The 10,182-nt window shown below is 40.5% G+C and overlaps 1 protein-coding gene across 1 annotated transcript; it reads left to right on the forward strand.

Moving 5' to 3' along the window:
• Window positions 1-3,400: 3,400 nt before the first annotated feature.
• Window positions 3,401-5,425, forward strand: foxl2a (forkhead box L2a). Its single transcript, XM_004562801.3, has one exon. The coding sequence runs from the start codon at window positions 3,706-3,708 to the stop codon at window positions 4,615-4,617; it is 912 nt and encodes a 303-aa protein (XP_004562858.1). The 5' UTR covers window positions 3,401-3,705; the 3' UTR covers window positions 4,618-5,425.
• The last annotated feature ends 4,757 nt before the right edge of the window (window positions 5,426-10,182 follow it).

A 10,182-nucleotide genomic window follows, 5' to 3' on the forward strand; every position in this document is an offset into this window, starting at 1 on the left:
TACTACTACTAATAATAATAATAATAATAATAATAATAATAATAATAATGTTGTGGAAACGCACTGCTGTAGCTCCTGCCTGTTGTCAGAAGCCGGCTGGTCGTCTCCAGTCCGGTCGGTTGCTCTCCGGTCCCGACCTGACCTGGTGGTTCCGTTCGCCACATTCCACCCGCATGCGCAATTATAAACATCCTAGTCCCAGACCTGCGAGTGCAGGAAGTGCGAGAGAACAGGAATTCCACTCTTTCAAATTAGATTGAGGCCCGTTACAATGATGGCTCCTCAGCTCACTGGAGGCCTGCCTCACGCTCACATTATAGGAAAACTATGGCCTAGGTGTTGTACATATGTGGAAAATAAGTTGTGGCTGCGAGTCTATCATAAAAAGTAAACTAAAGTAAAAGTAACTTAAAAGAGCAAAACATTTAAACACTGATTGTTTTACAATTGTTGTGATTTGGATCATGTCTGTAGTCATCACGAAGATGGACTATATGGACTAAAATCTATATCGCGGGCTTGTAATACACATACTAAACATTCTCCTAACTTTAGGTGCATTTACATGAATATAAATAAAATATTTTTAGAAGTATTGGAAGTCTATCGGACTGTGTGCGGGTGGTGGGCCGGGGAGTTGGAGGCTTTTTTATTGGGAAGTTTTTCCACGAGGTGTCTGGGATTAAGCGATAACTTGAGAAGACTTTTGGAGTATGTGTATTTATCTAGGAAGAAGACACGGACTACTCTTGTCTCTCTGTGACAGCCTTTTGAGTCTCGGGAGTGCACGCCGCTATCTCGCCCATCGGATCCAGAAAATGTGCAGGGATAGTACTCATATCTGGTATTATTAAGAACAGGCAGAAATAATCCGAAACAACAACAAAAACGTTTGTGAGATGGATTTTTATTCGTGGGGTTTTTCAAAGCACAATTGCTAAGGTGCAGAGAAGAAAATTTCAAATAAGTGGAAGACATTTAAAAAAAATCATTGTTACTCTTCAGTTATACACCCTTTTATTATTTTTTATTAATTATATTATATTAGTAGTAGACAGTCTACAGGGAAGTTATTTATAGTCTATTTGTTTTTATTGTATGTCAAAGTTACCTTAAAAACAGGCTGTGCTCTCACATTAACATTCCTCAGGGCTGTCCTGAAGCCTGTAACTACTACAACCAGTTCAGGTTTCAGGGTCCTTATTTTGTTTACGGATTGTCGACATGCTGTTTACAGCTTTGTTATGTGACGTGAAGCGCGTGCGTGTCGCGCAACAAACCATTCCTCTATTAGGTTACAGGTAGACTAATGGAGAGAGACGGAGCATAATAATAAAATTGCCCTAAGACCAGCGGCTTGAACCTGAACAGACAAGTGTCAAGTAAGTCCTCTGACAACACAGAGAGAGAAGAAGAAAAAAACATTTAGAGCTAGACTACCTGAACCGGAACCTAACGGGGTTAGGTGACACAGATAAAGCAGGCCAATTATTTTGAGACAGCAGATGACCTTTATTATTATTTTCAAGACGTCATAGATTACAAAGATTACATACTCTGGAATTACCTTATCAAAAGGCTATATTTAAATAAGCACACCCGTTTTGAAAGAAATTGCTGATTAAGTTTTGCTATTTAGCATTTTAGCCTAGAAGCGGTGAGATACAGGGTTTTACGGGTGCTGCACAGGGGCCACCGGGGAAGTTTGAAAGGGTTAGAGGACTACAATACATAATTAAAAGCGATAACAATGGGCTATATTTTGTAATGCTTTTATATATATATATATATATATATATATATATATATATATATATATATATATATATATATATATATATATATATGAACGATCCCCCCCCCCCTCCCCGTCAATTTTTTTTTTTTTTTTTTTGTGAGTGCAGAAGCAGAAAACAGAGGAACAATGTGGAACAATAAAGGAAGACTAAACAAGTCATGGAATCGCGAGGTAAACCTAAACATTTAACGGCCGGGACAAAAGGTTTGTTTTTGTGATTTCTACTTTATTTGCACAAACGCAAACCACTCTACATATAGATGCCCTGTATAAATGAGTACAAGCAATACCTTCAAGTGCAATGGGAATAAACCTATAATTTTTTAAAATGTAACTTAACTTCCATGTATAAGCATTTAGCCTTTGATATTTCAAATTCAAAAGTGATTTCTCTGAGACAGGGTTGATTTTTCTCATTTAGGGCCGTTTCTTTGCACAAGTATCTTTTTTAACGATTTTACAGTTTTACGGACAAGTAAGTAGGAATTCTTAGTGTATACTCTTAAATAATATTTGTATTAATTAACATGATGATGTCATGTTTTAACCAAACCATATACTTGCAAAGTAAACCTGTAATGGCGGTGCAGAGATTATCGGGAAGTGCTGTCCGTCGTAAACACGTGAAAAAGACATTGGAACAAGAAATAACAACGCGTCGTAACTCTCGAAAGTGTGAGTCGGCGGTAATTGCATGTTGAGAGATGGTTGGCTCTCAGCGCGGTTCAGCTGCTGCAGACTGGCTGCAGACTGGGTGCAGGGTGATGACACACATGGCAATGCTGCTCCACCTGCAAAGACTCCCAAAGCACGGAAATACACTCCCAGAGAAAGCCGAGGGGACCCTCATGGGTGGCCAGAGAAATGTATACTTCACCACGCACTTCCCTCTCCGCGGTGAGCTAATTAAGCACCACTAGCTATCCGGATTTTGTAAGAATTATGTGGACTCTACAGCCCTTTACAAATATGCATGACTCTGGGGAGAATGTGTGGACTAGATTGTATATTTTGGACTATATATTGAATTTACTAGAAAAAGTGAAATTTTATATTTCACATTCAAACGTGGAAAAATATAGATATATTAAACAGAATTACTTTGAAAATTGGAATACGTTTGTTCCAAATATTTAATTTTGGGGTTGTTTTGCGCAAAGACATATTTCGGAACATTTCTTTATCTGTTTTTGTTATTGTTATTATTAATATTTTCCACCCCTTTTTCTGAAAAGCTTGCTTCCTTTCTGACTCAAACAGCAGAGTCAGTCATGTTAATATAATATTTTGAGCAACGAATTCACTAGCTATAAGCATAATTGCATTCTTTCAACGAATACCTGTATTTCTATTTTCATTACTCACTAACTGCTTCAGGTTTCCTACAGTGTTTTATGCCTGCATTTTACTGTAAATAGGTGTTTATCGCGCATATTATTACTAGTATTTTGAACCCTTTCTGATTAATACAATTTTCAACAAGTGAAGAAGAGCTCGTTTTTTCATTGACTGGAACCACGGAAGGCGGAACTAAAATACGAACAAATCACAAAGCACTACGTCGCTCGGTGTAGAGCGCTAGAGCGAAAGCAGCCTGTCAGCGGCCCTGAAAAAAAGGGGAAAGGGCTGGCCTTACTGACTCACAGTCCAAAACTTGGGTTGCGCGTCCATCAGAAAACAGCTTAGAAAAATCTCAGCTGAAGAGAGAGGAAGGTCTGGTGCATGTCACGTACTGATCCGCAAAATTACAATTAAGATTTCTTCGTGCGCAATTTGGAGGACAGTTTTTGACTCACTGGTGCATCCTGAGATTCTGCAGCGCAGCATTTCACCGATCGAGACAGAAGCGTCAGAAAGGTGTTCTTTTCAAAGTTTAGACTGGACTTGTTTGTTTTGGTGTGTGCGCAATGATGGCCACTTACCAAAACCCAGAGGATGACGCAATGGCCCTAATGATCCACGACACCAACACGACCAAGGAGAAAGAGCGCCCAAAAGAGGAGCCGGTTCAGGACAAAGTCTCCGAGAAGCCGGATCCGTCCCAGAAACCGCCGTACTCCTATGTCGCTCTCATTGCCATGGCTATCCGGGAGAGCTCCGAGAAGCGCCTCACGCTGTCCGGCATATACCAGTATATAATCACCAAATTCCCCTTCTACGAGAAGAACAAGAAAGGTTGGCAGAACAGCATCAGACACAACCTGAGTCTTAACGAATGCTTCATAAAGGTGCCGCGGGAGGGCGGCGGCGAGAGAAAGGGGAATTACTGGACCCTCGACCCAGCCTGTGAGGACATGTTCGAGAAGGGGAACTACAGGCGACGCCGCAGGATGAAGCGGCCTTTCAGACCCCCACCAACGCACTTCCAGCCGGGGAAGGCCTTGTTCGGAGGGGACAGCTATGGCTACCTTTCTCCACCCAAGTACCTGCAGTCTAGCTTTATGAACAATTCCTGGTCGTTGGGCCAGCCGCCCACTCCGATGCCCTACACGTCCTGTCAGATGGCCAGCGGCAACGTGAGTCCAGTGAACGTCAAGGGGCTGTCAGCCCCCTCATCATATAACCCTTACTCCCGGGTGCAGAGCATGGCGCTCCCCAGCATGGTGAACTCTTACAACGGCATGAGTCACCATCACCATCCCCATCATACCCAGCAGCTAAGCCCTGCCACCGCGGCACCACCTCCGGTCTCCTCCAGTAACGGAGCCGGCCTTCAGTTCGCGTGCTCCCGCCAGCCCGCGGAGCTCTCCATGATGCACTGCTCATACTGGGAACACGAGACCAAACACTCGGCGTTACACACGAGGATTGATATTTGAAGTTTACCAACTGGTCCGTGCAAAAATGAAGACTCTGGGAGAGAGAGACAGAGAGGTAATTCCTGTGATTTCAAAACAGAGCCGACAGTATTTTGAAGAGACCACTCTGACTCAGATCTCTTCGGTTCCAAGCTGACATCTAAATGCCGACGGGGAGCTATATGCACGAGGTGATGCTGAGAAAGTTTTATGAAATGGAAACAGGAGGTAAAGGAGTCATCGGCTGCTCATTCATCAGGTAGCACAACCTCTGGGAGCCATTTCGTGCGCCTGTATTACACTTGGACTGATGGCCATAACTCGGTATTGTAAAATCAAAATTGTGAAATGAAAAACTGATTATTTTGAATGGATAGACATTGCTGACATCGGTCCAGCTGTATTTTTGGTGTGCGTAATGATTTGTCTCAGCTTTCCTTCGGCTTACTGCCGAAAGACGTCCTAATGAAGTCAGAGTTTTAATGTGTGATTAAATCAGAGCTAATTTTGGCTTTCTTAGTAAGCTGCACCGAGAAAGGCCTGCACGGTGATACTTCACCTCCTGCTATAGTTGGATACTTTGTTAGGTTTAAAAGGTGTGGGTAGAGATCCAGCAAACTACCAAAAGAAAAAAAAACAATTCAGGGCTTTTCATACTTTTTGATTACATGATGTAAATTCCAAAGTGACGCCAGCCAGTGTCAGATTTTGTTCTTTCTAAATATCGTTTTTATATATATATATAAATGTGATTAGTTATGTTTCATTAATGTTGGGGCCATGTTTCATTTTAATTAGCACTTTCCCTTTTTTTAGGTTTGTCAATTTCTTAATAAAGTTGTATTTCTTAAATAATTAAGTGGTCATGAAGTAATCTGTTGTATGCTTTAGGCTATTATAGCAACCACTGCTGGCAGTAGGCGAGCAATCAGTAATAAACAAATCTGTGAACCTAACACGACATGAAAGTGCCACATTGGTTATGATGCAGGAGTTTTTTTCACAGCTTGTTCAAGAAAGAAAATAACACTATTAACAGCGGCGCGTGGTCGGCTGAGGATAGGCTTACATAAAAATGGCTGATAGGCGCACTCAGTATCACTTTAAAAATTAAATATGTATTCTATTGAACTGTTTGGCTCAAATTAGGCACATTTTAAAAATCTATCGATTTATTATATTAGTGTGACCAGGTAAAAGCTTTCTCTTTCAACTAAGAATCAGTGTCTGCGTTGTGTGCAATACAATAAAAACACATTTAGACTTATTCATTAGTATTTATGCCCGCTAAGGACAATTAATGTCATATGTTTAATATTTTATATTTTTCCCATCTGCAGCGGCGTTGCGTGTAGGTAACAGTCCTCTTTTTTACTAGTTAATTTCAAACAGACAAAGAAACAAAATACACACATAAACTGGAAAATTTCAGCTCGTAATTTATGATCATAAATATCCAAATATACATATACATCTAAATAGTCTTTCTCTATAAGTGCAGCAACACTACTAATGCCTTCTACCGCTAGTAATAATAATAATAATAATGATATAATATAATAATAATATTAATCATAATAATAATCATAATAATAATAATAAATTCGATAATATGGTGGAATTGATTTACGGCATTAGTGTATTGTTTGTTTGCGTTTTTTAGTATTTTTTTAGCTATAAGTATTGGTAATAAACAAATAAAATCAGTTAAGATATATATATATATATATATATATATATATATATATATATATATATATATATATATATATATATATACCAGTAATAGTAACACGTTACACGAAGAAAAAAAAAAGATAAAGTCATTTATCCCAAATGTAGTTTACAAAATATTGACATCTGCTGACAGTCTGCTCTGAAGGGTGAAAGTGGGGCACATTTAGACAGCTCCTCCTTCTTCCCTTCTTTTTGTTTTACTGAGAGATTGCAGGACTAAAGAAAATAAAATTCCATGCAGCCCAGAGGAACATCCATGAAGAAAATTAAAATAGCCTTTTGGTAAAACTTGATCTCAACCTCTTCTCTGCTATTATCACAAAGCATCGACATATTGGCGTTATCTGCTGTCTGCGTTTACATCTGAGTGATCGATCACTGCAAATAAAGTGTCTCTTTCGAATAGGTTATAGCTTTCACGCACAGTGGATTACTAAGGAATCGTCGGGTCATTTAAAAAATATTATTTCCTAAATTAATTATTGTACTATCATTTAAAGATGAAAAACTCCCAACACATGACTTCAGGGCACCACAGGAGGCGCATCCAAGCATTCACCTCTCTCCAACTTTTACTCGTCACAGGGACGGTCAAACAGGGTCATCGTCCAGGTGCGCCAAAATAGGACGCAAAAATCCTTTTTCTTGTTTTTTTCTACTGCAGAGACAATCGGTGACCGAACGAAAGCCACACTTACGGCGCCATGGATACGCACATTACATGAGGTTTTGCTAAAGTAAGCTAACCGTAGGCAATTATTTCATTGCATATGTACAAAATGCATGTGGGTCATGGATAATTTAAGTAATTTATTGACAGAAAAAGTCGCATAGACTTTTTGCATGTATATAAACGAAATTCAAACGATAGCTTTTTCTTATATTTTCTTCTTTTTTTTTTTTTGAGGACTGCATAAACAAGGAATTCTCGCCCCTGGGTATTGGCTGCTGATAAAGCGCATAATTCACTTATAATCCTCAGACACAAAAGTCAGCGCATGTCGCATGATGACTGTTTTTCATTTATTATTCAAGCGCATAAATAAATAATTTCAATAATCCAGCGAGAAAACAGCACATCACTTCATCATGACAGACAGACTCTGCACAAAGTCATAATCACAGATAAATTGACTTGACACTCGGCCCAACTGTAAACAGCGTGTCTTCTTCTTCTTGCTCAGCAGCAGGCAGCTGTCGGGGATCAGTGAGCTCAGACAACCTCTTAACATTGTTGCCCAAAGCTCGTATAAAAACTGCGGGAACAGAAACACAGAATGAAAATGCCATCAGCCGGGTCTCACTCAGACTAACACTGACACTTCTCCATCCTCCTGTGTGCAGAGGGAGCGTCGAGGCAAGCCTGAAATGTAGCTGTGTACGTTCTCAGCTTCCTCACATTAATGTTTTGTAAACAATAAGGAGATAAGGGCGCTTTTGAAAGGCAACTGTATTCTAAACAAGCTTACAGAAATAATAAATACAGGGGTTTAACAAGAAATAATGTTTCGACCAGTGCAACCTTTTACATAAACTGTCCAACCAGAGGTGGAGTTTATTTTATTTCTTTCTCCTCCTGATTTAAAGTTGGAATCCATCAATCAGTACAGCAGCTTTTGTCATATATTTATTGATTTATTTGTGCGTTTGTTTGTTTGTTTTTAAAAGGGGAAAGTTGAACTTTTTGTTTATTAACAAAGTTTATTATTATTATTATTATTATTATTATTATTATAGGTCTATTTTATATGACAATTGCTTTTTACACTTTATATTGGCGAAAGCCTTTCTGCACCAAAGGCTTCCATATGTAAACATACATCGCTGTCTCTGTGTCTCTCACTCACACACACACACACACACACACACACACACACACACACACACACACACACACACACACACACACACACACACACACACACACACACACACACACACCTTACTAGTTAAATTTGAGGACCAAAAGGCTCGCCTATAAAAGGCGCGAATATACAAAGACGTGTGCGGACTCGGGCGCAGCAGGTGTGCAGTTGCGCAGAAAGGTTGTCAGTTCAGCAGGGCGGCAGGGAACAATGGGCCTGCATACAGGATGTCTCGGGGGGCTGAGACAGATAAGGCCAGCCGAGGTTCAGCCCAGGCGACACAGGCCTGCTTTAATATAGTCTTCTTTTACGCTGACCTCGGGAGTTTATAATATATCGAATTCATTATGAATGAATTGGTGGAATTTTTTTTAGACATATAAGAGCAGCTTCCTTCAGGCCTTTACTCTAAGAGCACGTTTAGCAGCCCATATATATCTAGATGTGGCTGTCGGAAACAATAATAGAGTTCACAATGACATTAGAGCTGCTGAGACATGAAGAAGAACAACGATTTAACTATGGCGAGCACAGCCTTATGGACACATCTCCCACGTATCATCTTAATTGGAAAGTGACGCTTTAGTGACTAAGCGGGAATAACAACAGCAACCGTGCAGTCAGAATTAAAATAACACTGGCTAATTATTATTAAATGTGAGTCGAGCGCATTTCTGCATCGGTGAATATTTCTGTCAATCATAATTATTTCTCCACAAGGTGAAAAGGTTTAGCGCAATGTGCGGTTTGTTTTCACGCGTCTTTTCCGCAGAGCGCGTTCTGAATAACCATGATTGTATCCTTTGTTGTGCTCTCGGAGATGACAGATTATAATCAACAAGACGAATGAGGTCAACTCATTGTGGAGGCAACGCATTTGACCCTCGCTTCTTCTCCGGCACACACACACACACACACACACACACACACACACACACACACACACACACACACACTGGAGCGTACCTGGAGTCGTTCCGCGTATGACAGCCTGCATGCTCCACGGGGCATCGGCGATGCGACCCGGCAGGTCGAGTCACACGCAGGTTGCAGGTTTCCCAATGCCTGCACACAATTGAATTCCTGGCATTCTGGTCAATGTTTGAGATTGAAGAGCAACAGTTTCCACTTAGACGCGGCGCACATCACCCCGAACCCATTGAAAAGGAGAGTGGGGGTCACCACTGTTTGGTATACATCTGCTCCAAACAGGAAAATATGCAGAGATTTGATTCGCAGAAAATCCGGCAATTGTTCCAATCAGCATGCGTTTTTTCGTCTTCTCCTGTCAGAGTAGAAAAACTCAAAGTTTCAGCCTTTCTGCCACGTACTGTGCTATGTCCACGCCATTACTGAATTTGGAGTTGTTTATTTTCTGAGCGCGTCCTCTGGTGAATCTCCAGCTTGCCACGGCGATCTACGTGATGTTTTCAGTGACTGCTGATCCCTATCTTAATGACAACTCGACGAAACAATGGATGACATATAATAATTCTTTTATTAAGCCAAAAATATTGCAATGGTGTGTGTTGATACACCGCCACAGTTTATAAATAGGAACCGCGCGTTTGTTAACTGGAACTTTGGGCAACAAAGGTCCACAAAATGTCTAGAAATACCATATCTATAAATACACAGGAGTGTCATCTATTCAAGGAAAAGACAGTCATCCATCTGCAGAGCAAAATCATCACCCTCCAGCCACCACGGGGCCACTCAGATGTCACACACACGCCATCCTTTGAGTCTGACAGCCTTTGAGAGGAGAGGTGGTGAGATGCTGACAAAGAGCGACTGAAAATAAGCAGTCACCGGGCTAAATATTATCTCATCTCACTTTGGAGGCTCTAAAAATATACCTGTTTAATTTGTCATTTCATGTATGATAATCTCTGTCCAACGTGATAATCACGAGCTCTTATCAAATAACAGTGTTTTCGTGACGGAATATCACCTCTCAGCAACGACTGGAGGTTATGCTCCG

The sequence above is a fragment of the Maylandia zebra genome, linkage group LG14 (assembly GCF_041146795.1).
Source record: "Maylandia zebra isolate NMK-2024a linkage group LG14, Mzebra_GT3a, whole genome shotgun sequence".
NCBI lineage: Eukaryota > Metazoa > Chordata > Actinopteri > Cichliformes > Cichlidae > Maylandia > Maylandia zebra.

Excerpts from the sequence above, each read along its gene's own strand:
- foxl2a (XM_004562801.3), top strand. The coding sequence starts at position 3,706 with ATGATGGCCACTTACCAAAACCCAGAGGATGACGCAATGGCCCTAATG.